This window comes from Diorhabda sublineata, chromosome X, assembly GCF_026230105.1.
Source record: "Diorhabda sublineata isolate icDioSubl1.1 chromosome X, icDioSubl1.1, whole genome shotgun sequence".
Classification (NCBI taxonomy): Eukaryota; Metazoa; Arthropoda; class Insecta; order Coleoptera; family Chrysomelidae; genus Diorhabda; species Diorhabda sublineata.
Window position 1 is genome coordinate 18,479,587 of NC_079485.1, and position 26,521 is coordinate 18,506,107.

General features: G+C 31.0%; 1 protein-coding gene and 2 long non-coding RNA genes across 6 annotated transcripts; 2 read left to right on the plus strand and 1 right to left on the minus strand.

Moving 5' to 3' along the window:
* Positions 1-4,230: 4,230 nt before the first annotated feature.
* On the plus strand, positions 4,231-4,866 carry LOC130451176 (uncharacterized). 2 transcript variants are annotated; one of them, XR_008910686.1, is made up of 3 exons: positions 4,231-4,464; positions 4,593-4,732; positions 4,790-4,866. It is a non-coding gene; the product is annotated as an uncharacterized LOC130451176 (long non-coding RNA). The 2 variants fall into 2 exon arrangements; XR_008910685.1 differs by having other exon boundaries at positions 4,602-4,732.
* Positions 4,867-4,975: 109 nt separating this feature from the next.
* Positions 4,976-9,518, minus strand: LOC130451177 (uncharacterized). Its single transcript, XR_008910687.1, has 4 exons — positions 9,231-9,518; positions 6,995-7,120; positions 6,472-6,933; positions 4,976-6,287 (listed from the first exon to the last, which is right to left on the minus strand). It is a non-coding gene; the product is annotated as an uncharacterized LOC130451177 (long non-coding RNA).
* Positions 7,441-25,274, plus strand: LOC130451175 (nucleolar transcription factor 1-A-like). Of its 3 annotated transcripts, XM_056790007.1 has the most exons (12): positions 7,441-8,417; positions 9,598-9,706; positions 9,771-10,286; positions 10,342-10,638; positions 10,694-10,821; positions 11,521-11,775; positions 15,202-15,323; positions 15,456-15,753; positions 17,784-18,056; positions 18,643-18,911; positions 20,726-20,969; positions 23,210-25,274. In XM_056790007.1, exons 3-12 carry the CDS (start codon positions 9,845-9,847, stop codon positions 23,264-23,266), a joined length of 2,385 nt encoding a protein of 794 aa, XP_056645985.1. In that variant the 5' UTR covers positions 7,441-8,417; positions 9,598-9,706; positions 9,771-9,844; the 3' UTR covers positions 23,267-25,274. The 3 variants fall into 3 exon arrangements, with proteins under 3 accessions (XP_056645985.1, XP_056645983.1, XP_056645984.1); XM_056790005.1 differs by having other exon boundaries at positions 7,441-9,706; XM_056790006.1 differs by lacking the exons at positions 7,441-8,417; positions 9,598-9,706 and having other exon boundaries at positions 9,760-10,286.
* The last annotated feature ends 1,247 nt before the right edge of the window (positions 25,275-26,521 follow it).

The following is a 26,521-nucleotide window of genomic DNA, read 5'->3' on the forward strand; positions in this document are numbered from 1 at the left end:
ATAGACAAACACTAGCAATGAAGCAAATGCCGTCAAACCTAAAATTAGTAATGGATGAAGCGGTAAAAATTATTAATTTTATCAAATCACGCCCACTACAATCCCGATTGTTCTCATTATTGTGTGAAGATTATGGTAGCAAACATAAAACACTGCTGCTCCATACAGAAGTGCGATGGCTGTCTCGAGGTAAAACTTTAACAAGGCTATTTGAACTTAAAGCCGAGTTACAAATGTTTCTTTCAGATACTTCTTTCAATTTGAAAGACCGTTTGTATGATAAAACTTGATTGTTCCGACTGTCTTTCATGGCGGATATCTTTCAAAAACTGAACGAATTAAATTTATCATTGCAAGGTAAACAGACAACAGTGTTCCAGGCCTGAAACAAAATAACTGCCTTTAAAAGAAAATTAGATTTTTGGATTATTTGCTTTAGTAAGAGAGAAATAGAAAGCTTCACGTTACTCAGTGAGTTTGTTAGCGATAACAACTCAGAAATGAGTTCAAGATGATGTATTTGAAGAATTAGTCCAATATCTCACTTCGATGCGCGCATCTTTTGAGAAGTATTTTCCCGAAGAACAGAATACAAAATTGAAACTGAATTCATGGATTCATAATCCTTTTTTACCCACCTTGCAAATCCCGAAAATATGTCAAATGAGATATATGAATCTCTTTTAGAAATGTCATCAGACACAAGTATGGAGTCATTGTTCAAAACGACATCTCTCAACGATTATTGGTGCAGAATCCGTGAAGAATACCCAATGCTTACCAAAATGGCTCTGAATATTCTTCTTCCATTTCCAACAACATATTTGTACGAAACAGGATTCTCAACCTATGTAGCCACGAAAACAAAATACCGGAATAGACTGGACGCCGAACCTGATATGAGACTTCAACTGTCTTCTATTAAACCTGATATCAACCAATTAATGGAAAATAAAAAACAGTTCCATACCTCCCATTAGTTATTTTTTTTTCTTTTTTAATATCTTCTATTTCTTTCATTATACTTGTTATGTAAGTAAGTAATAAGTATATGTTACATTCTACGTTTATTATGCTTATTAATAAAGAATATACTTTTAGAGACTATTGTTTTATTGTAGGGTTCCCTCAAGTATTTCGCTTTCCAAAAGGGTTCCGTCACTAAAAAAGTTTGACAACCGCTGCTGTAGACTATACAACACAAGTGCCACATTTTTAGGCACATCAAATGGCAAGATATAAAATAGCATTCTCATTATGGTCCACTATATATGTAGGGGAGGGTTGGATAATACCGCGCCCTTAAGAGCATATGGCTATAATTTTCGACTAGTGCATATCAGATCAACTCAAGCTAAATTTTTATTTTAAGAGGTTACCTAGCAATCAATTTTAAATACAATATTTATTTTGTACAACACCTATATAAAAATAAAGGAAGAAAAATAAAATTTACGAAAGCGCGGCATTACCAAACTGGTTTGAGAATAGCGTGCATTCAAAATAATAGACGATACATAGGTCAATCAACATTTATTTAGGCATAATTCACAGCCATTGTAGGTACATAACTAGGTATAGTGATTACCTTAACAGAATCTTAACAGAAGTCTCAAATATAAGTTTCTGCCGTTTCTTTTCCACTGCATTCTTTGTGGATCCAGGTTGAAAAAGAGCAGCAACGAAACCAGACTTCATCATTACGTCCGAGTTCACCACATAATTTACATATGTCATTAGTATTCTCATTTTTTTTGTCTGAGCTTATCTCATCTTCATCGTCGTCATTACATAATTGTGCAAGGGGAATATCCTCGCTGCTTTTTTCACTGCTAGAAATTAACACTCTTCTCTTCACAGATTTTCCTTTTGCTAAAGCTTTTCCTTTAACATGTTTTCCTTAACCTTTATTTTTTTTCTTTTTATCTTCTCTTTCTCCCCTTATCTTCTAGCTGATCTTTTAGTGGCGTGACGGTCAAAATTTAAGAGTATTGTTTCTTTGAACGTCTTTTAATTTTCTGAATTTTTCGAGGCACTGGGCTCAATATCTCTAAAATGGTACTACGCGAAGTACTGGCAACAGGTTCGGTTTCATTTGCAACATGTGTAGAGAGTGCTTCCGTTGCTATGTCATTGTTGAATGAATTTTCGTTTCGAGTAGTTAAGTCTTCAACAATTGGGTCTGATATAAAATCATCATCATCATCAAACACATTGGGATTTATGGGATGAATGCCAATCATTTCAAAACCTTTTACTGCCTCGTCCATCGAAGGTACCCTCAAATAAGCTTTGTTAAATATTGAAGCCAAAACATCATGAGTAATTTTTTCATATGGATGGTTTTTCATATATAAGTCAAACTTTATGATAAGCTGTCTTCAATGGACCGTAGAAAGTGACATCCAGCGGCTGCTGGATGTCACGTTTTCCCGGCAAAAGTGATAAGCCAAGTGACTAGCATGATTGTCAAGAATTAGTAGAGTGGGGTTTTCAGCTGTTGCAGTAATATATTTGGCAAAGTGACGAAGCCATTTCTCAAAAAGTTCTTCGGTAATTCATCCAGACTTGAACACTCATATTCTGCTCCAATAGGCCCTCCAATCTTGAGACTTGGTTTGATTCTTTGGCGTGGATATATAAACATGGGTGGGATGAATGAAGTTTCCGATGCATTCATGGTACAGACAACTGTGACATTTTACCCATGTTCTCCGCTTGTAATATTGCCAACTTGCTTAATTCTTTTAGGTGCATAAATTTTTCCAGGTCTTTAAACAGTTGTATTACCTGTTTCATCAATGTTGAATATTCGTTTTGCTGGATAAGTATTCTTCTCTGTCATTTCTTCTAAATTGCAAAAAAAAACAACGCAATTTCAGATTTATCAAAACCCAACACTCTATTCATGCTTGTTCTCATAAGCCAATTTACGTAGCTCTTGTTGTGAGATTCCAAAAAATGTTTTAGTTAACTTGATAATATGGCCAGCTAACTCCTTTTCCTATTCTTTCAAAAATGTTGCCTTTCGGCCAAGTCGAGGGTCATAGTATTCTCCTTTTTTTAACCTATCTCTAATTGATGATTCCGGAAGCATAAATGATCTTGCTACTTCCTTTATTTTTCTCCCACTCTTTACAGCTTCTAAAACAGCTTGCATTTGAAGTGGATCCCATGACTTTTTTCTTTTTGGTGCACTTTCAGCCATCTGTAAAAGAGAAAATAGGTACCTATAATATAAAATTGTTAATACCGCGCCCTGAGCGCGGCATTGTCAGCCTACGCCATTTTGTTTTGCCACCACAATAGAATTTTACAAACAAAATTCTTATCTACTTTAAATAACACCATATTATGCTACAAAATACATTACAACAACATAATTTAGACCGCAAAAAGAAGTACATACCTGGATACGTCAGTCACAGAAAAATTATAGAAATACGCGCAAAAGTTCTCTACAGGCGTACTACTCGTACTACTGACCGTGGGTCACTGCCGCGCGGGGCGGGGTTACTCGGTCGCAAGGGCGATCATGTGATGCATACACAGTCATAGCTTTTATATATAGTTATGTAGTTACACTGGGACGCGGTATTACCAACCGCACGGTATCATCCAACCTTCCCTTACTCAAAAGCTACATACTACAATATGAGAATTTATGATTATTTCTTAAATAGAGCTTACCAGTCGCTAAACATGGCAGTTACGACAAGACCTTCACCAGGAGAAATTACTTATCTCATTCGTGCACTTTTTTATCTAATAACAATACTTAATGAACATCAGATGCTCCTGGGTGTGAAAAATTCTTATAATTTGAATCTTTATTTCGCAATTCTGTAATTACCTGATTATATGCTACTTGGTCATCTATATTCACTATCCAGTCCCAGGCAAAATTTTTCTGTTTAGGTTTTCACTCGTGTTCCAAATTTTTGAAAACAATGAAAGGAATTACATTACGGTTACCAAATAATAAGATAGATTCTCATGGTTGCAATCGTTCTTGCGTTGAGCGTTGAAAATTCTGCTAATTATTTCAGGGCTCATTTCATCCAATATCTTGACTTAGGTGGCTGTGAGCGTTAATTATGACGTAATGAGTGACGTTCTCATTGCGACCACACCGATCGTAGTCGCCATGAGAAACACCAAAAAGAGTATTTCATGCGCTGTGAACACTTAGTGAAATGCACCCTCAGTATCGCATAATAGCGTGCAAAGATTATATACTCGATAGCGTGTTGGCAGAAGCTTAATAGACAGCCTAAGTCTTGACGTCACAAAGACGGGCGGAGCTTATACCGACTCCAAACAATTTCGTTGATAATGGTAAATGCCCATAAGCAATTTTTCATTTAGTGTTTTCGTGGTTTATGTTATAAAATAAGACTTTTCAGTTGAATATATTGTTGTAGTAACGTACTATTTAAGAGGTTTTTATTAGTTTCTCACCAGGTGAGTTAAATTAACATATTAATTCTGCTTTGAAACTTGTTGAGGTTATGTCTATTTTATTTTTGTTGTTAATCTCTGTCATCTACTAATAGTCATGAGTTTTCGAGTATAAATAAATTAATTTTCAGGTTTTTAAGTTCTAGGATTGCTTCAGAATAGGTATGTGCTTTGTACAAGACTGTAAACATTACAGTTTAAAGCATCCATGTAAGTTTTTTCGGTTCCCAAAAAACAAGACCGAGAGGAATAGATGGATTTCTCTCATAAGGTAAAAGAATGATATTCACTTTTCAAAGATTTATGTTTTAAATTTATTTATTTACAGTAGAAAAGATAGAGATCCAAGTGAATTTGCAAAAGTGTGCGATTGTCACTATTTAAATAAAGAACAAAAGAATGGGTCAACTTTGTTTGATTTCAATATTCAGAAGAAGTTTAATATAAAATCACCAGAAGAAAGGTGTGCATTTTGTTGCAGAAAGTCCATTAGTCTAATAAACCACTTTTTTTAGAAAGCAAACTGTAGAAAACCTTGTAACCTTTTTTTACCGGAACGCGTATATATCATTATATAGACAGGGCCGATCCTGGGTATGCGGCCGCTCTGTGCATTCTCATGTCAAAAGTTTAACGACGGGGGGATGATTTTCCATGATAATCCTGGGGGACGATGTTTTTTTAGGTCTCATGTCCCAGATTTCCCCCAATTTTCGCCCGTCGCCAGGATCGGCCTTGTATATAGCATAAAAAGGAAAGAAAACGAAAATCATTACGAAACCCATTTTATATGTATGTAATGCTTCAGACAAGATGGAAAGTTCATACAAAACGTCATACATTAATGCCAAGTTAATTATAAACTGTTTAGACATGATACATTTTTTTACACCAATGTATACACTCAGTTTTTGAACGAGTTTCATCAGTTGCGGCTTGATGAAAATGTTCAGCAAGAGATTTTAAATTTTGCCAAACTGCATTAACAGTTCTGAATGAACTAGCTATCCACCTAGTTCCTAAAACACGTTCACGTATATGTTTTGCATCGGTTCGAGTTCCGGTTCAGCAGAAAAAAAACGTTCCGGACTCTGGTTCGGGTTCAGTTCAAACCCTTGTTCATAATAATGCATATAAAAATTCGTCATATGGATGGAACACTGTAAAATAACCCAAAATCACATTGAAAAACATGTCAAAAATTTTTTTTTAATTGTCTAACAACTTTGGTAAGTATTGTTCTATATAGAAATTTTCTAAGAGTGAAATATTTTCTTTCCATGAATCGTCAAACTACAATAGTCACAACTGTTTCCTTCAAGGTATAAATACATAAGTAACATTTTTTCTTTTTTAAAATATGTAAAACTCCTTGAATTTGGTGATAATAATTGTGACTTGTATTTAAGATCAAGTTACACTCATCATCTAAAAACTATATTTATTAAAATTCCTCAATTTTTCGGCAAGCAATAATAATACTGTTTTGCTAATTTAATAAAAGCCTGTAAATCCAACCACAATTTTCATAAAGTAAACAACTACAATTTGTTACTTGATCAAGTTACCCTCATTGTCATAAAAATTTATATATTTTTTTAAATTCCTCAATATATCATTTCTGAAAGAATATGGGCATTTCACTTCTACAATGGCTTCTTCGCCAATTATTCCATCTTGGTTAGCACCAAGAAGTCCTGAATTTGTAAGCCATACTCCAGTTGGCCAAACATTTAAATTATAAATCTGCTTCAAATGATCTAGAGCATCTTTTTCATGAGTTCTACCCCACTGGCTTGCTTTGATACCATCCAAATTGTATTCACCTGGAAAAATAATGAATTGATTGTAATAAAAAAAGTATGTCAAATTAAACTAAAGTAAGGAAATGCTACATAAAATACCATTTTTGAAAAGACTACTTTTTAAAAAATCAATCTCAGGCTCAATAAGCAAATTATTGATAACATCTATGACTAAACTGTAATAAATTTATGATTTATTACTCACCTAAGAGTGTGTTGAACAAACTCACTGAGAATCTGTTTCTCCTGCATGCTGTAATAATAGCACCGAAGTTGCTAACAGTTAATCTAAATTTTCTTTCAAGGTACCATTTTTCATTTGACACCTGGCCAGTAGGGGGTGACAGATATTTATTTTATTAGCTGATCATCAACAGCACATTTTTCTTTGAACACAGTCAGTTTATCTGTGGCCTCCAAAAAGTCCTTGGAAGAAATTATTTCTTCAATTACCGGAAATCCATTTTCCAGTAAATTTAGCGGGTAAAGCTCTTCTGCAGATTTCACTAGCCCAACCTTCGGTTTAGGTAGTGCCTTCCATGCACTGCTTTATCTGTTACAGATATATTGTAATGCACAAAAAGTGCCAACGCCGCAATGTGATAGCATTTTATACCCCTGGGACAAATGCAGGTGGCTTCTTTAATGTCACAATTATTTTCCAACACTACAATAAAATTATAACTGGATTAATTCCATATTACACTAACAAAGGCATATATACCTACCTATAGATACCTTGTAGCTTTTGTCTTTCATACTATCAAATACTTCCCCTCTGATTACCTGCAAATCAGAGTCAAAGTCCATTTTCTTCATATAGCTGGACTCTAGGCGTTTTCACCCCCTCGTAACTTTGACAGGACAAAATCTTTTTTTAAAAAGCAATCAAAATAGACTCTATGTTATAAATGCGCCTGTCAAAAACAATTTGAAGAAAACAAAAACATATTGTCGCGTTGTACGCTCTGGTGTTGTAATTGGAAAACTACCTAAATCCATAGAGACATTGCAGATATAGTAGGCATACTAAAGGCACCCATGTAAGTGATAGTGTTCGGCTTTCAGAAAAGAGAGAGGATGCCAGGGGCGTTCCAGCCTATACGCTGGCACGCCTCATCTTTCTAGCTTAATGTGACGTCACGTTGGAAACAAAATGTGAAGTATAATGTATGCTGTATGCCTGTTATAAAGTTTTATTTCGATTCCAAGAGTAATATTTTATGCAAAGACATGTCTATATATGTATTATTTATGTGGTTATTGAATTTACCAGTTAAATTTCACGTTCTTCAGGCCGCGTGTGGTATACAAGGAATATAATTTCCTGCATGTTTCGTGAAATAAGAGTCTATTTAAAATATGATTAGCAAAATTATAAAATTATTCAATTTAATAAAATTGTTTCTGATATATTATAGATATATTTTTTTTTATTTATTTGAACGAATCACATATAGGTAAATAAACAATGTTTTAAACCTAGACATTTTACGTTATATGGAACTATTCTCTTCGAAATAAATGGAACAAACACGTTCTAAAATAAATAATACATAAATAAGACGTATCGTATCTAAATACTTTCAACCAGGCTGAAACCGTTTTTATCGATAATTCTATAAGTTTAACAACATAAAATAAGTATAATTATTGAAAAAAAATAGGAATTTTGTTTGTTATTTTGTGATTTACAACATTCAATTACCATATTTTACTTTAATTTTATCCTCTCGATCACTGCTTCGCCAAGTCTTTTATTTTGGAAATCAAAGTATTCAATATCTATTTCTTTGGTATTTCGATTAGTGTTTTTACATATAGCAAAGGCTTTATGATGTCATAATAGAAAATACAATATTTTAAAAGAAAATAATAACAGTTAGGTCAACTCTATAATAGGCGTTAAATACAAAAAAGTATCACAAATCCAGTAAATATGTACAACTCCAACCTAATCTTAATGGCCAAGAAAATATTATGATTCCAGCGTGACGTCATGTGCGAGGCGTGTCAAATTTGAACCGAAAATTCAGCATACCGGTGTATGTGTATCGTGGATTTACGAGAGAAAGAAAGAGATAAAAATACATAAATGATCCTACTGGCATGTCTACTCTATCTATTATATCCCTATGTCTAAATCAGTGGGTAAGTTTTAATTTTTGAATATTTAAAAGTTTAATTTTTAACTTTTCCATAATATTTAATTTATATGGACAACGTAAGTGAGAGGTTGGTGAGACTTGTGGTTTTTGTGCTTTTTGTCATTTCAAATTAGTATAAATTCCATGTTAGTGAGTAAATCTCTGATAACTACTCACTCAATAAAAATCATTAAAACACCTAAAATCTATTACACAATTGAAGTAAGGTGTATGAGTTGAAATATGCGAAGGAATGTGATAATAATGGTGATAATGATTACCAAATAGAAATTTATTCGAGTGTTTTCTGCTCAATTGAGAAATTCTGGGGTTAAGCTTCATGTACTTTTCAAACAAATATTTGGACACATCTAAAATATATATTTATAATGAATGAATGAATAAGAATTGGATTTATCATATTACGGTGTGAATAAAATTAGTATATGCAAACACACCTGACAGCAAAAATACAAACGTAACATTATTGGCTATTTTTATATTATTTGGCTTTCTGGAAAAAGCTAATTTGTGTATTTTAATAATTTTTCACATCTCTTTCAATGTCATTGCTGTTATTATCTAAGTCTATATACTCCGTATTTTCTAAAATTAAAAAAGTTAACGCTAATCTCTCTCTTGAAACGTGTCCAAGCTTATTAAAAATATTGAGTGGAATACAAATTGAAATATAGTAATACCTATAGGTTAACAGTGAAAGAATATAGATTATCGTGTCATATATTTAATTTTCTTATAACAATGCTTGTGATACTGTTCTTATTAATTATTAAGAATTAATAAAAATCACCTATACCTTATATGCAAACTATAATGTTCACATTGTGATACTGCAGTTTAAGAAAAAAGCGTCTTTATCGATTTCGGATAAGTGTAAGCTTATACGTCCTATTGTACTGTAAACGAGATTCATGCATTTTGTTACGTACTGTAGGTTCAAGTATATAATCTTAGCTGTAGGTGATATGATATACTTATCAGTACATAAATATATTTCCTCTCAGCTTGGAGATACTCATTTTGGGAATTTTTGTATGTCTTCATTTTATAGCTGGCAATAGTCACATATTTTTCGGATGAAGTTGACAAGAATGACAAGTAAAACGACATTGACATTTCCGATCCCATTTTGTTTGGCTCTTAACAGTTTTATGTTTTTTTAGAAGATAAAGATTATAAATACAATATATTCATATTTAAAGAAAATGGATGTTTCAACACTGTGAAGAAATATTAATGAATCATGAGATATTATTTGCCTCTGAAATGTTTGTATGTACTTTCGATGAAAGGATGAATTTTTGGTATTATATTATTGTTTATTTTTTATATGAAGGCTCAGTTTAACGAAGCTTTCTGTGAATGAGAGTTAGAAAAGTGTTTGCATGGTGAAACAAACATAGTAAAATAATGTACGCTAAAAAGAATAAGAAGAATATAAATAACGTGGACACAGGGGAAGACAATTATGAAGCTGTTGTCAAGAAAACTAAAAAAAGAAAAAATGATATAACCAATGAGAATACTAATATTGAAAATAAATCTAAAAAACGTAAATTAGCTACCAGAGAAGAAGAATCTGTATCTCATAAAAAATTGAAAAAGAAAGTAAAAGGTATTACTGTTCTAGAAAACAATACTGAGTTGCATGTAACTGAAGATAATAGTATGAATAACATGCCAACAACTAAAAATACTAAACGTAAAAATAATGCTGCCAAAACACTATCAACTGAAACTACAAATCTAGATATTGGTGATAAACCTGAAGTAGTTACAAAAACAAGCAAAAAGAGTAAAAAGAAGACAAAAACAATTGAAGATGAATTCAAGGATACAAAAACAGACATAGGTAACTTAGCTTTAGTGCTATAAGCATTGAGATTTTCTGAAATGTTTCACTTTAGATGCAGTTGGGAGTGATCCGGGTGAAGGAGTTTCTTATACAAAACATTATAATAATTCAAATATTTCCAATGATATGGTAGTTGATAATAACGAGGAGCAAGTTATGAATAGTACAAAGCAACTTATGCACCAGGAAGTCGACATTATAGATATTAAAACTGATAATGTAAATGAGGACAATGAAAAAGTTGTCACAATATCAATTAAGGATATTGCAGGTATGGATTCAGATTGCGATGAAAACATTCTACTCAAACAGTTAGAAAGACGAGTAGAAAAGAAAGATATAACCAAAGGTAACAATTTCATTTTCCCACAGATTGTTTCTATTCTGTATTTATCTGTTTTTAGAAAAAAGAGTTTGTATTAACTGGCCAGAGGTTGATTTAATTGAACTTGTGGAGAGAATGGAAGTAGGTATTCCTGAAAATGATTTAAAGCCATTCATGAAAACAGCTGAGGAGCTTGAGTGGGAAAAAGTAAGTTAGATCATTAAAATGTGTCCAATAGATTATTCCAAAAACTAATTAATAGATTTACAGGATCTGATTAAGTGATCTCAATCTGCCTACCCCACGCCATATATTTCTTGATTTTAGATCTCTTCTGTTTTGACGTTTCGACTTTTTTTTAAGTCTTTATCAAAATATGATATTGACACTGACAATTTGCTTATTTATATTGATCTATAGATCACCTTCATCATGAATATCAAAATAAGGATAAAATCAACTTAGAACTTTGTTCCAATAAGAAAAATAGAACTGCAATATAAATAAGCAAATTGTCAGTGTCAATATCATATTTTGATAAAGACTTAAAGAAAAGTGGAAACGTCAAAATTTATCTTTCTTTTAAAAACGATCAAAAAAAAACTAATTTTTAAACAGAAGAGACCTAAAATCAAGAACATTTAGATAATGTACTTCACATTCATTTATTTACTGACCCGATTATTTTCAAATTTATCTATTTTCTTCAGTTGTTGACGTCAGCATATTCAATCAGGTTTTTTTCCTTTTATCCTCAGTTGCTGCATTTCTCAATGTGCTGTTTTCTCTTTTTCTCAGCCCTCATATTTAATAAATGAATAGAAATATCAAAAATATGTTAAAATTGGTTATTCTGTATTGTATTCTGGGGGTTATATTTAATTAACAATTTTTTTTAAATTAAAGATAGCTTTTAAAAATTACACTATAGAAGATTGTAAGAAAACATGGTTATATGTATTGAAGAAAATTCGAAAATATAGAATATTAAAAGAAGTTCTTGAAGATGCTAAAAAATGGGTAACAACTGCAAGATTTAAAAAGAAACCAACAAAAGTCCAGAGACATCCTGATATGCCAAGACGACCTCTTTCTGCATATTTCATTTTCTACCTAAAAGAAAAAGATGCCTTACAAGTAGAACACCCAGGAATTGATGCAGTAAGATAGTTTTTATGTATATTATTCTTTAATTTTAGAAATATGAGGATAAGTTTTGATTTTCATCAGAAACCACCTGAAGTAACCTTAAAGCATATCATATATTAATAGTAGTAATACTATTGATTATTTTGGCATATTTCATTTCAATACACTAGTTACAATTCTAAGAGTTACCTATGTTGGTTTAATATTATTGTTAGAGGTTTATGTTTTGTGAAAGACTGAATATATATTCATGCAATTTTTGAGGAAGATAAATTCAAAGAGTATTATAGTGTGAATCTATTTTGAATTGGATTCACAGAGTTTTTTCATGAAAGTACTTCAACGTAATAAGAATTTCTAATATTGATTATGTCTGTGTTGGGGTATTGGATCCTAATATCATAGGTCTATTTTTAATTGTGGGGAAACTTAATAAGAATGTTATTTGGATTCAGCATAATGGATTTGTAGTTCATTCATCTCATGCAATTAAATTACACCTAAATAATGTTTTTGATAATTGTTGCATAGGACATGTGGATCACTTCAATGGCCAGCTTGATTACTAGGTTTGGCTCTAAGTAATTTTTTTAAGGGAACTTTAAAATCTCAAATTCACAAAACAAGACACCTCATAATTTATTCTTTCAAGTGGAATATATTTGAAAAGTTTGAAAATTTCGAATAAATAATTAACTTTTCAAGTTAACGTATGTAACAAAAGATTCTGGACAAAATTTGTAGTGCAATTTTGAAACAACAAAATAATGTTAACAATTCATCTATTCAGCACTTTTTCTTAACATATACTTAACAAGAAACACAATTTAATTTATACTTGAATTGAATATTCTACATCAAAGCTCATTTTCGGCTTCCTAACCCTTATCATACTTCTTTCTACTCAATATCGCCCAAAACTAACCAATCTCTGGTTATTCTGGTGTAGTGACATGAGGCTAGATTCGGCCAAAGTATTATTTCATCATTGGGATGATGTGTATGAATAAAATTAACCAATTATGGTAGAATCTTCCTGTATAAATATGTTATCCATCACTTCACCCCTCATATCCCTGACATAAAGAGATATGGCATGTCAGACCAAAACTTTACCTTGAAATTTCTTTTTAGATTTATATTTCACATTATTGGGACAATTTTTTATGTCATCCCTATAAAATCCATCATGGTCTTTAATTTCTGAATGTGATAAAGTGAAATATTTTTCGTCAACCATGAACACAACTCTGTTCTCTATAAAGTGACATCTTCCTAATGCAAAGCATAACGGAATTCTAAATGATCTTCAGTATATTATGGACATTTCTTCATTTTCCGATGCTTTACTCCCTTTCTCTTCAGTTCTCAATTGAAGGTCATGTGAGAAGCTCGAAATTGGCGAGCTGACCTTCGAGTTGATGTTCCTAATTTGTCTTTTGCACATTTCACCAATCTATTTGACTAGACATTAGTCAAATCTTTAGGCCGCCCACTTTTGGTAAGATTTAAACATGGTATTCCTTCTTCACATTCCCTTATTGTTTTATAAATGGTCGAAAGTGCAATATTCTGCTCTCTAAATATATTCACAATTTCAGTTTTTGACAACCGTCCAACTAAACTGTATTTGACAAAAATTGAAATAACAAAATCTGTTTTTCTATGATAACTAAATTCTAAGCTACTTAGAATTAAATTGAAGGAAACGAATTTTTTCCAAAAAATTTTGTTACGTATCTCGAGCTTTTTTTAGTGAATTTCAAAAAAATCTGTAGATAACTAATAAAATTATTTGAAATCAAAGAACAATGAATTGTATTGCACTTCTATATTCTTGTATATAAGCTAGGCATTTGATAAGGTTTGGAATCCTGAACTCCTCTACAGAATTTAAGACATTCTATAGCTTCAGTATCTTAAAGTCACACCTCTCCAAAAGATGGTTAAAAACTAAAGTATGAAACAAAACCACAGATAAATTTCTCATAACATCAGGAGTGTTCTGGCACCAGCACTTTGAGTTTTTTATACATCTAACCCACCAGTGTCTACAGAGACAGAAATTGGAACATTCTCTGTGATGATATTTTAATACTATCAAACTCATCAAAATCAAGAAATGGCTTTAAACATCCTTCAAAAACAAAAATGAATCAAGATAAATGATTATAAGCCTCAACATATAGCTTCTACACTTAGAAAGAAATAATTTCCGCCAATAGAACTGAAAAATATGTAGGTGGTAACCAGAACAAGTAGAAAAAGACTTATGTAGATGAAGCATATAATTAAACAAATCACGGAGTAAATTGGATAGGAAAAAGATATAACTTATCCTTTAAAAACAATATCCTGCTCTTTAAAACTATCATGTCTATATGGAATAGAACCAAACACTGCATGAAGTTGAGATGCCATTTGTGAAAGATGTCATCATAATCAAAAGTACAAAACACATCGATAGAATAGAAAATCAACCAAATGCTCTTTTACAACCTTTACTTCGATCAAACAACACTAGAAGGCTACAAAAGATGAACTAGCTGATTCAATGGAAGGGTAAATGACTATCATAGAGAATAATTAAGTCTAAACAAATGAAAGTTAGAATCCATTAATAGATGGAAGTCAGCCATCAGAAATAAAACTTAGGTCTTCATCAAAGTATAATTTGACAATGGCAACTGGCTTAGTTATATCAATCAATAAAATCTGTTTCTAAAGATACTAAAAATCTTTATCCTCAGGATTCATATCACAAAAAAAGCATTTAATTTGAATTATTTTAAGTGACATTGAAATTTATAAAATAATTCTTTTTTATCCTTGATTGCTTTTTCGTTTCTATGTATGTGAATCATTTCTAAAAAAATTCTTTTTCTTATATTTTACTCTGTTTTAAGGATTTTCGATTTTTTTTTATTTATTGATGACTACTATTTTCTAAATATTGAAATGTCCTATTTGAACAGCTTCTTCTAAGTTTTGGTGCTCTAGATTTATAGACTTATTCTAGTGTCATATTTATTAAAATTCGTTGATAGGAAATAAAACTGCATTAACAAATCATCGAATCTCAACACACATACATTTAATTAGAAAAATGAATAATCCTTGAAACAAATTCAATACTGGAAAAAACATTTTCAGAAATGGTTCAGATACTAGAAACGAGAAAACTATCGCAGACAAAAAAGCTCTTATCAATTTAAATAGAATTTATGAATTTTATTGTGACTGAATAATTCATATGGAAGTTTTTTTTATTTTTTGTAAAACGAGAACTGAGGAGAAAAGTTTTTAGTATTTATAAACAGAATTTATTTTGATATTCATGTGGTGGTATGTTATCTATTAATATAATTATGCAGATTGTTAAAGTCAAATCATCTTTATATATGTGTATGTATATACTTGTATTTGTCTATTTTTTAGACAGAGCTAGCGAAATATTGTGCTCAAAAATTTAAACTATTACCTGCTGAGAAGATGCAGAAATATGAAAAACTCGCGAAGAAAAATAAAGAAGAATATGAACAAAAAATGAAAGAATTTTAGTAAGTAAAAAATTGTATTTGCATTATTCATTGTAGGTGTCAACCACTGAACAGACACATTAAGTCAGAATGAATTAATTAAAAACTCAATAATATCAGTTTATGATAATTATGCTAGATATTCAATTTTAGTGAACTACACCCAGAGTTCAAAGTAACAAAAGAACCAAAACCTAAGAAAATTAAATCTCCAAAACCAGTTAAAGAAAAACCACCCCCTAAGCCACCAAAACCTCCTAAACAAAAAATTCCTAAACGTCCTCTTTCTGCTTTCCAATATTTTCACAACGCCGAAGTTTCTAAAAATCCAGTGGAAGACCAAGATAAAACCGCAATTAGAGAGATAAACAGAGAAAAGTGGAGAGAAATGCCAGATGACAAGAAAATGGAATGGATTACTTTTGCCGAGAGTGAAACAGTGAGATATGAGGTACATTAAAACAATTGTTTATATCATTCCTTTACAGTCTATAGTATTTCGAACATAACGATTTTTACTGAAAGATTTCATTACTCTGAACAGAAAATTACCCTAATGAGTGCTGCAATAGTGATATAGCCCGCCATGATCTACGTTTAGGGTATACATTTTGAAAAGATGTTTGATTAATTTTGTAATTAATAATTAATAAATATATAAATATAATAAATAATGATTAATCAATTTTGTTTTGAATTATGTGCATTTTCACAATTTCACTAATTTTCATTTATGTCACTCTCACTTGTATTAACAGTAAATATAAGTGGATAAACTTCTTCAATTACTCTTTCATGGAAATAAATGTTTTATTATTTTATCCAAGTGTATAAAAAATCTTTTCACTTTTAATAAAAAATTTGTTTAAGGACTTCTTCTAATAATCCTGTAACCCTTATCTGTTTCGTAAAAAAAGTAGCTGTTCATATTCAAACAAACTTTTGATATCATATATATGTAGTAGGTAGAATGATATCTGCATACCACGTTATGGGAAATTATGAAAGTAGGCAACCATTTATTTACTTGAAATTTTCTAACTAAAACATTATGAGTGCGTTTAGCCTCTAACAATGGAAACATAATTTTATGGTGGGTATTTATTACTAATAGAGGTATCCATCGGGGTCTTAAAAAGATTAATTATTCATTTTAATATAATTTGTTTCATATTTCAACGTTTAAATATGTATCAACTAGGTTTAATGTATATACATGAACATTGAATATAAATTGACATTTCTATTTCTATTTAACAGTATATTTCTAGTCTTGTTTGCAGTAAGATTGGAGGAAGTGTGTAAAACTGTAGCATTTGGCTTTTCTGTGATATTATCTATTATAATTTCCAAATCTGAGAAATTAATCTTTATAGCTATCAAATAACAAGACTGATGCTCCTACAAAGTGCGCCTGCTTCAAAAAGCCTTCTCATTTGAATGCAGTGCCACTGAGCAGTGTTGTGAAATTGCATATTAAGCCTCAAAAAACTTCAACTGTAATTTATAAATTGAAAGATATCATGGCAATGAATGTCTATAGAGATACTTTTTTTTGAAAAGATTAACAGTATATTCTGATCACATTCTAAGCAGATTTTAATACAATTTTAGTTTATTTTTGTGTTAGTGAGAGAATATTCAGGATATTCGATTTGCATAGGTGCACTTGATGTTTTACTTCCATTTGATCAGATATTTTTGTGGAAAAATAAAACCACTGTGTCACTAATAATTCAACCACTGCGTTACTTTTCTTGTCTTTTGAATCTCGTACATAATTTCCAATATATTTCTTCTTACGTTCTTTAAGTCGTTAAATTCGACTGTTATCTGAAAATTTGTTACTTTAGTAATGTTTCACAATTGTCCATTTTATTTAACCTTTTCCTATATAACCATATTCAAATATACTAATACTAAAATATCATCGCTGCTGGTGCAAGTATAGTGTGATGCAGACATATATTAATCTTATCAAGCCAATAAACAAAAGAAATTTGAGGATTGCGATTTATAATTTTTTTTTATTATTGAAGTGAATAGTTACGTCATTATAAAGGTTATACAACGTACCAGATAGAATTTTGAATGAAGGTGAATTAAGTGATGAATCGTATTTAGTATCTGTAGTTTTTGTTTAAAAAGAGTTTCTAGACGCTGTGTATATTGAATAAATTACTAAAACTGTATGAATTTAAAAAATGTTTTACCTATTCAACTTCGTTATTCAATATCTATACCTTGTATGCTGGATTTGATGCATGCAATATGCTCAAATTGGAATGGTTAATGTCTTATAAAGTAGGACTATGCTTTTTAAAAACATTATTGGATATGTACAAAGTGACTAATTAAATTCGCCTTAACGTTTTATTTGCTTTTGATATTCTTATTTTGTATTTGCATACACATCCATATATTTAACATTTCCAGTAATTATTATATAAGTTGATTAGTGCATAAATTACAATTTTATAGGAGGAAATGCAAGAATATGTAAAAAATCACCCAGATTACATAACTAATGAAAAGAAACCTCAATTGTCGAAAGAAGATCTTCTTGTTAAAGAGCGCATGTCTGGCAAACCATCAAAACCACCTGTAACTGCTTACAACTATTTTGCAAGGTTAATGCTTCATTCTGACGAAATCAAAGACGTTCCAGTGAGAGATAGACTTGTATTCGTTTCTAACCAGTGGAAAAAATGTTCTGACGAAGAGAAAAAACGTTACAAAGAACTTTTTGAAAAGGTGAGAATTTGATTTGAATTAGTCGAACCTTAGATCTTTGCTCTTTTATCTAATTAAGATCTATTTTTTCTTTTATTATCAAATTTCTAATTATCATAATTATTCATTGCAACCAGTTCTATTTTATTCCACTTGAACTTTTCGAATGTTCTCCGGGGCCAAAAGTAACTTAATCAAATACAAATACCTTAATACAAAAGTGCTTACAAGTTACATTTCAGGTGTCATATAGAACCAATCGCAAAATACTATTTTTTCAGATCGGCTAATAAAAATCTTCAAAATTACAATCAGTGATTTTGGGGGAAATATTCCAACTGTAATTGTTTGTTAAAAAATTTTCAGAATTTAGGAATATTTGTTGGAATAATAGTTCTAATTACTGTTATGTAAACTTTGACAAATAGAAATTGATTTATATGACATGGATAACAAACTAATTTTGTAATTAAATTGTTCTTTTACCAAAAATAAAATAGTAAATGTTGAAAAAGGGGACAACAAATATATCTTAGCCAAAAGAAAAGTATTTTAAGACTCTAGATAAACACTTATTTCAATTTGAACTAAAGAAATTATTTAACAGGAAATTGAGAAATATAACCAAGCTTTTGCTGCATACTTAGAAACTCTCTCAGAAGCTGACAGGAAATTGGAGCTACTGAAGTCTCATCCCAAGAGGCGGAAATCTGAAGATGAAAAATCTAAAAAAGAGTCCAAATCTAAGAAACCATTAAAGAAAAAGGTTGAACCTAAACCAGAGAAGAAAAGTATGTATAACAAAGTTTTGGACAAAAAACCAGAAAAAATAGCAGAGAAACCTAGGAAGTTGGTAGAACCAGAACAACCTCCAATGTAAGTATTCAGAAATACATTCTTTTTTACATGATCCTTGTATTATAATAACCATAATTGTATTTCTATCAACTGTCGATATTTTCCTTGTATTATTATAACCATAATTGTATTTCTATCAACTGTCTATATTTTCTTGACGACAAAAATCTCATTTATCTACTGTGACTTTGAGATGCATATCCACCAAAAAACATAAAGCAACTTTTCTGTTTCTTATGTTGATGTTAGTTATATGTAGAAGCGGGATGCAACATATATATATATATATATATATATATATATATATATATATATATATATATATATATATATATATATATACATACCCATCACGCCTCCACAATGGCAAAAAAACGTAAATATTTGAGCTAGATTTCAGTTTGGATTACAACTTTTAGAACAAATTTAAAATTGTTAGTTTTGAAGTGCACGTCCACACAATCATTCAATTTCGTGTTCAAACTTCTCACTATTTCGAATCCTTTGACTCAGGCCCAAAACCGACTATGATCAAAAGTTGAACAAGTCGAGGCAAATTAACATGAAGCAAAGTAAAGTTTGTCTCTATCTTATTTGTTTAATTTCAATCAACTTTGCGAGTAGTGTAGTGAACGCTTAATATATTTTGTTTTATAAACCTTTTTGTTTCAAAGTGTTAGAATGATATTTATATTAAATTTTGTTCCTTGCACATCTTAACAGCTTCAGTATCTGATTATATATTTCGAATACTTATGTTTTCATCGTCTGGAAAATAATTAATTAAGATTTCTGGTGATTTTTGATATTATTAAATCTTGTAAAAATTTTTTAAACTCATAGAATTTAATATTCAAATTGACGTTGATAAAAATATTTATTTTTTCAACTAAGTTGATAATTGATATCTAAATATTTGGAAGACAACTAAATTGGTAGTATTTTGTAGTTTTGCTATCACTGCAGTATGATTTGATGCAACAGTTTTGAAGTGTCATCAGTATATACAGTTATTGTGTCTTCTATCTGTTAGATTCGCTAATAAAAAAAGTACCAAAATAAGAGTATAGTTGCTTATATTTTTTCAACCTAGAGTAAACAATTTTGGTATATAGGACGTAAAAATTTCAGATTATAGATCAAGACATATCTTGATCTAATTGATTTTTTATGTAGTTATTTGTGAATTTATACACTTGATAAATTGTTGTATAACTTTTAACAACACAATCTTTGTTAGTGGCTACTGATTTTTTTCATTTATCGTATTTGTGACTTATTCTGGTGACTTGATTCATCTTGTTCTCCATACGGCAGAGGGTTTCTTTGTTCATAATTTCTACATCCTCGTCCGAAGAGAAGCTATTTGAATTTTTGTTTTGTTTCTGAACTGGTTTTTTAAATTTATTTCATTCAACGACTCTTTTCATTTATTTCAAGATTGACAATATATTTTTCATAATTTCAACAAACTACAGTAAAGTTTTGGAGAGTTTTCAAAGACATATTTTTGTCACTACAGCTTTGTTGGCTGGGTCACCCATTATTATCTCGCTATCGTGACTATTACATTTAAAAAAAAACAATAGCAAAAGTTAAATAACACTATTGTGTCAATAACACAGTAATATTGATTCAACAAAGTTTAACGTGGTTAAAATAGTTTTATTTTTTCATTTTCCCACTACCACAGGTTTGCTGATAGTAATGCAATCTGTTCAAGGTTAATCAATAAGTGATTTCATTTTAATTCAATCTACTTAATAAATGTACAACGTGTTGGAAAATAAAGTTTAAATAAGCAAATTCTACTTATATGAATTATATTTTAGCTCGCCCTATAGATATTTTGCTACATTGTATAAAGGAGAGGGATCGGCTTCTCAAGCATGGAAAGGGTTAAGTACTGATGAAAAGAAAAAATATGAAGATGAGTTAGTAGATAAGAAGAGAGCATACATTCTAGATTTTGAAAAATTCCTAAAAAGCATGACCAAGGAGGAGTTAGAAAAGTATTCGAATAGTAGGAAAAAATTGAATAATCAAAAACATGAAGAAGAGGATGAAGAAGAAGAGGTGAGTAAAAATAATACTTCAGATTTTACTTGTTTTTATAAATAGTAAAAATCCTTTTCCAACAAAAATAATCGTAGTTCTTTTGTAGTGTACATTGTTAATTGTGATACTAATTCAAGTTTTCAATATGTCGAGGATTACTTTTTGTGAGATAAATCTAAAGAAGTTTTTGTTAATATTTTTCTATTCTTATAGTCTTCTGTCTATCTACTGCTATGTTTTGCTGAATGCTGTACACTGATGCATTATTTTCTCCTTCTAAAACTTTTTCTACTACCCTTCTCCACTTCCTTCTTTTTCTTACTCCAATTAGTGACATATATGGTTGTTAAGTCTTCCAAAGCTTTGTTTTCTGTCTTGCTCAGCTTTTACTTTTATTTACAATTGTATATCAACCTTCTCTAAAAATTTCATGAGTCCCAACTAACTCAGTCTGAGAAATATAATTTTCCATTGCTAATTGACCCTTCCTAACCCTTCTTCTGAGATTACTCGCCATCATTGGCATTGTTAAGTTGATTGTTCTACATCTTCTCTTGTTTATATATATTTAGTTGTTTTATTCATTTGATACTTTTAGACAAATAAAATACATATAAACCGTTGAGGTTTGAGTTGAGAAGTTAATCTACTATATGCCATATTATCTACTCCTTAGAAACAGTAGAATACATACAAAATTATATACACTAGGGTCTTGGTAATCCGGAGAAGCAAAAACAATACCATTTCAGGATTATCGAGGCGCCTGGATTATATTATGCAATATTTAATAGTAATAAAACACATGTGTAACCTTAGTTTCTTTAATCAAGTTTTTACATTAAAGCCTAAAGACAAAAATGTACATATTCAAAATTATAACCATGGAAGCAAAACAGTAAGTTAGAATAAAACATTAGTTAATTCTTCTTGAAAAAGTCTGTTTATAATTTTCGCACTTCATTTCAAAAGCCCGATCTCTAAGTCGAAGGAGGAACATAACTTCCTGGGTATCAAATTCGTTATCTTCAGCCCATTTCACAGCAATGTTTAAAGCTCCTACTGCTTCTGAATTACCAATTTTTTTGGAGGCGAGAACTTCAACACTATTGTCCTCATCTTGCTCTTAGTCCTCTCACATTGCCTCTCGCACAATCTCATATGTTAACGCTTCATATCTTTGTAACTCGTTCTAGGCATCACCAGCAGCCTATTATTGAGCTTCTACCTCACTTATTTAAGGATCATTGGCTCCCCTGAATGTATTAATCCAAGGTGCCAATTCCTCCATGATTTGTTAATTAGCCATGCCTTAACATTGGCCCAGCAATTAGCCAAAAGAAAAACTGTGTCCTCTAAAGTTATCCATTTTAATATTCTTAGAACATAATGCGAGACTTCACATTTGGTATAACGTTCTGATCCATTGGTTGTATGATGCGGTGGTATTAGGTGGCAGGAACATTGCAAAAATTTTGCCGTTTTCTGAGATAACTTCATCTGCTGATGGATGCCCAGGACAATTATCCTACAATAACAGTGCCTGAGGAGGCAAATTAACAGACAAAAGATGACGAAGTTTATAAGTTCCAGCCGCATCGTTGACTGTTTTTCTTCGGCCATTTCTAAACGTCTTATTCCGTAGCGTTTTTTAAATTTGTCTAACCATCCCCGGCTTGCATTAAATCCGATATTGGAGTTTGTGATCTGTCGATGAAGAATAAAACTTTCTTACAAATTATATCACCAGTTACAGGAACAAACAATCGCCATTGTTGCAAAAACCATGTAAACAAACCATTTTCTAAAACGGAATTTTCCGTTGTTTTCAGTGTTTTTTGTACACGGGGATCACGTTCTGTTAGGCTAACAAACTTTGTATTTGTTTTTCTTCATGTCGCCTACAGTTGACCGGCCTATTCCAAACTTTCGAGCAATTTTATCTAATGTCTATAAACCGCAATTTATTTATTAATGTTAATGTTGAATGTTTACGTGGCGGCGCCATGATGTTAGCGAGTGTACAAAATTAACACTATACGTACTATACGAAAGTCGATAAACAAAAGACTAACGACTCATTGGCTCATGGCAGCCCGCACCTAAAGCTGTCAGCCTCACCCTCCAAGCCCATTGTCCGGCCGGATTACAGCGATTACCAAATAAGCTGGTGTCCAAATGACCGAGGCCCTACTGTATATTACTTTTTTTAACACAAATTTACTTTTGATAGAATTCTATTTTTTCATTATTTTCAGGAAACAAGTGATTCTGACGATAATTCAGAAGACGAATCAGGAGAAGAAAATAATTAGATATACTTATATTTCTAAAACTGCCAATTGTGAGCATTCTTTTCTTACTATTTATATAATTAATCATTCATTAGTCATAATTGGTTGTCCCAATAAAGGGAATAATTTTACAGACCTAAAAACTGTTGTTATAGACATTTTTAAATTTGCTTCATTTTTGAAATATTTATGTGTTTCACATTTCATACATAAAACTTGAGAATATATACTATCTATCTGTCCTTCCGAAATATTTTTGCACTAGAAATTCCAAGTAACATTACTTATACATTGTGTCGGATTTTAAATAATCTAGTAATTTATTAAATAAAATATTTTCTATATATGCCTTTATTCCAATCACAAACTATAATTTGATGAAGTGAGAATCACAGTATATGGATCATTTGGAATTACTTACTTATGCATTATTATACAGGGTGATTCATTAAGAATGTCCAATCTCTGAGCTGTAGATTCTAGACCTCAAAATATGATGATTCTGCTCAACATGCCTTATGCAAATATTGCTAGTTTCCGAGATACGGGGTGTTGAAAATTTAAATTTTGATTTTGAATTTTTTATGTTTTCACAATTTCTCTTTGAAAATTGGCAATTTTACGTTTTTTGGCATGAGAAATCATAATTTGCACTCTAATTTAACATTGCTATTAGAGGGCGCTAGTTACACTTGTTTGTGTTAATTTAAAAATTCACGATTTTGATATTAAGAGATCTTTACGAAAGCGGATCATAAAGTGTATTGAAGTAAATTGTGGGCATTTTGAACATTCGCTTTGAAGTTTTTTATTTTTGTTTACAAATTTGTTATTGTTACATATTTAAGGAATAATATTTTTTTTTTTTTAATTAAAATTTATAGAAACTTTTTAGAAGCAAATAACTCGATAACCGATTGAGTTACACGAATCAAAGAAGAGTAACTTTTTTTGTAGAATTTAACGCTTTTTAATATTTTTTTATTATTTTAGTTGTAAGTTTAGCCCAAAAAAAGTTTGGTTTAATTAACACAAACAAGTGTAACTAGCGCCCTCTATTAGCAATGTTAAATTAGAGTGCAAATTATGATTCCTCGTGCCAAAAAACGTAAAATTGCCAACTTTCAAAGACCATGAACACCCAATATCTCGAAAACTAGCAATATTTGCATAAGGCATGTTGAGCAGAATCATCATATTTTGAGGTCTAGAATCTACAGTTCAGAGATTGGACATTCTTAATGAATCACCCTGTGGGATCGAAAACCTAGTCAGCTAATAAAAATGGTGAAAGTATGAGTTCACATGCTCAATGTATTTTATTCTTGTTTTATGAATGAAAGAACCAATACAATTTATTATATTTGAACAAATCTAAGATTTTTATATTTATACAAAGTATCTCAATGAAAATTGTGTAGATCAATATTTTTATGTCACTATTGATATTAATTAGAATCAACTATATTATTAGATACTTTTCGAAATGCGAATTTGGTCACTGTTTTCCGGAAAAAAACAAATGCAACACAGTTGTCTGGCTTGCTTTTTTAAATAAAGAATTTTAACATGTCTTTTATTTCAATTATTTTCTTATACATATCAAGTTTCTTATATTTTATTATTATAATTTAGAATCATGTATTTATTTGGTACTTTATACTTGTTTCTTTATTTTTATTTTTTTTTCAGTAATTATAATTTACATTCTGAAAGGTATTTAAAATGTATGTATTATTGGTTAATCCAAATTGTCACTAGAATCTGCGTCTTATACAGATTTTAGTTTGTATATTTTTTTTTGTAGTCCAGTAGCTATCTGCAGGCAGTAATATGTGACTTTTTGTTGAGGAAAAACTACTTTTCGTTATAGTGTTTTCTAATTTAATACAAATTATTTAAGGACTTATTTGACTGGGGTATTTTGTATGAAATGATTAGAACTTTGTATAACTCTTTTTATTTCTTTATAAAATATGAATGTTACTGTTTCAATAGAAATCAGATTAAATGTAATATTTTAAATGTATTCTCATTGTTTGTCAAAACCCATAATTTTCGTTACAACTAATAGTGAAGAAGTTTTAGAGCTAAACATGGAATAATAATCTGAGATGGAGCTCCTGCTGGAGCAGCATTTCAATTATTTACACTTTCATCAGACGGTATGAGGTCTTCATAACTTGAACAAGTTTGTAGTGAAAATTCCTAACTACTTTTTGTATCCAAAAGGTCCTGGTTTTGGTTAGAACTACATTGTTGCTTTCAGCACTTCTCATTGAAGTTATTTTCAAGTTTCATCCAAAAAAATCGTACATAGAAGATAAATATATCCAATTCAGTTACTAGTGAACTAAAATGTATTAACTTGACCTATTTATTTATATATATTTCATTAGTTAAGGAATGAATGTGAAATTTTCTACTGAAAAGGATTTCCCGCTGGAAACGTATTCAACATCTTCAAGCTGCCCAGCTCATTCTAAATCCACAGAAGTACCAGTTATTCCAAAATCGCGACAACTATCTAGGTCACATAGTGAGCAATGAAGGAGTGACAGTGGATCCAGAGAATATTGCCTCTATACAGCGATGGCCGCAAACAACCGATAAACATCAAGTTATGAGTTTCCTTGGACTTTGCACTTATTATCGAAGATTCATAAGAAAATTGGGAGATATTGCCAAGCTACTAACTCGCCTCACAGAAGAGGCAAGAGCTTTCCACTGGGATGAAGACTGTCAAACAGCGTTCGAGACAGACATTTAACCTCGGCGCCGATATTGGGATATCTATTAATAGCAGGGAACATCATCCTTGAGACGAATGTAAGCAACGTAGGTATTGGAGGAGTGCTCTCACAGATCCAAGGAGGGCAAGAAACAGTGATGGGATACTTCAGTAAAGTTCTCTCGAAACTACGAAACCAGAACGGAGCTACTGTGTCACGAGAAGAAAATTTTTTGCAGTAGTGAATCCATGGAGCACTTTTAGCAGTACATTGATAGCCAAAATCGAGTTGGTGTCAGCTAACGAAATGCCGACTCCCTGCCTAGACGATCGTGCCCAGCAGACTGCTTCCTTCTAGACTCCTGCTACGTGTAATGGACCACATCGCAAGACAAATTCACCCATGAAACAGTATAATGTTGGAAGTCCTTTTGAAACGATTGCTTTGGACATCGCTGAACCATTTCCGACGACAGAAAGTGGTGGTAAATACATCCTAGTCGTAATGGATGGAAATAATTTATCAGCCAATATGGTGTGCCCCT

Bases quoted from the DNA above. Each gene is read 5' to 3' on its own strand.
- LOC130451175 (XM_056790005.1), top strand. From the start codon at position 9,845: ATGTACGCTAAAAAGAATAAGAAGAATATAAATAACGTGGACACAGGG. The intron at 10,639-10,693 runs GTAACAATTTCA...ATCTGTTTTTAG, and splicing joins AAAGAAAGATATAACCAAAG to AAAAAAGAGTTTGTATTAAC. The intron at 15,754-17,783 runs GTACATTAAAAC...ACAATTTTATAG, and splicing joins GTGAAACAGTGAGATATGAG to GAGGAAATGCAAGAATATGT.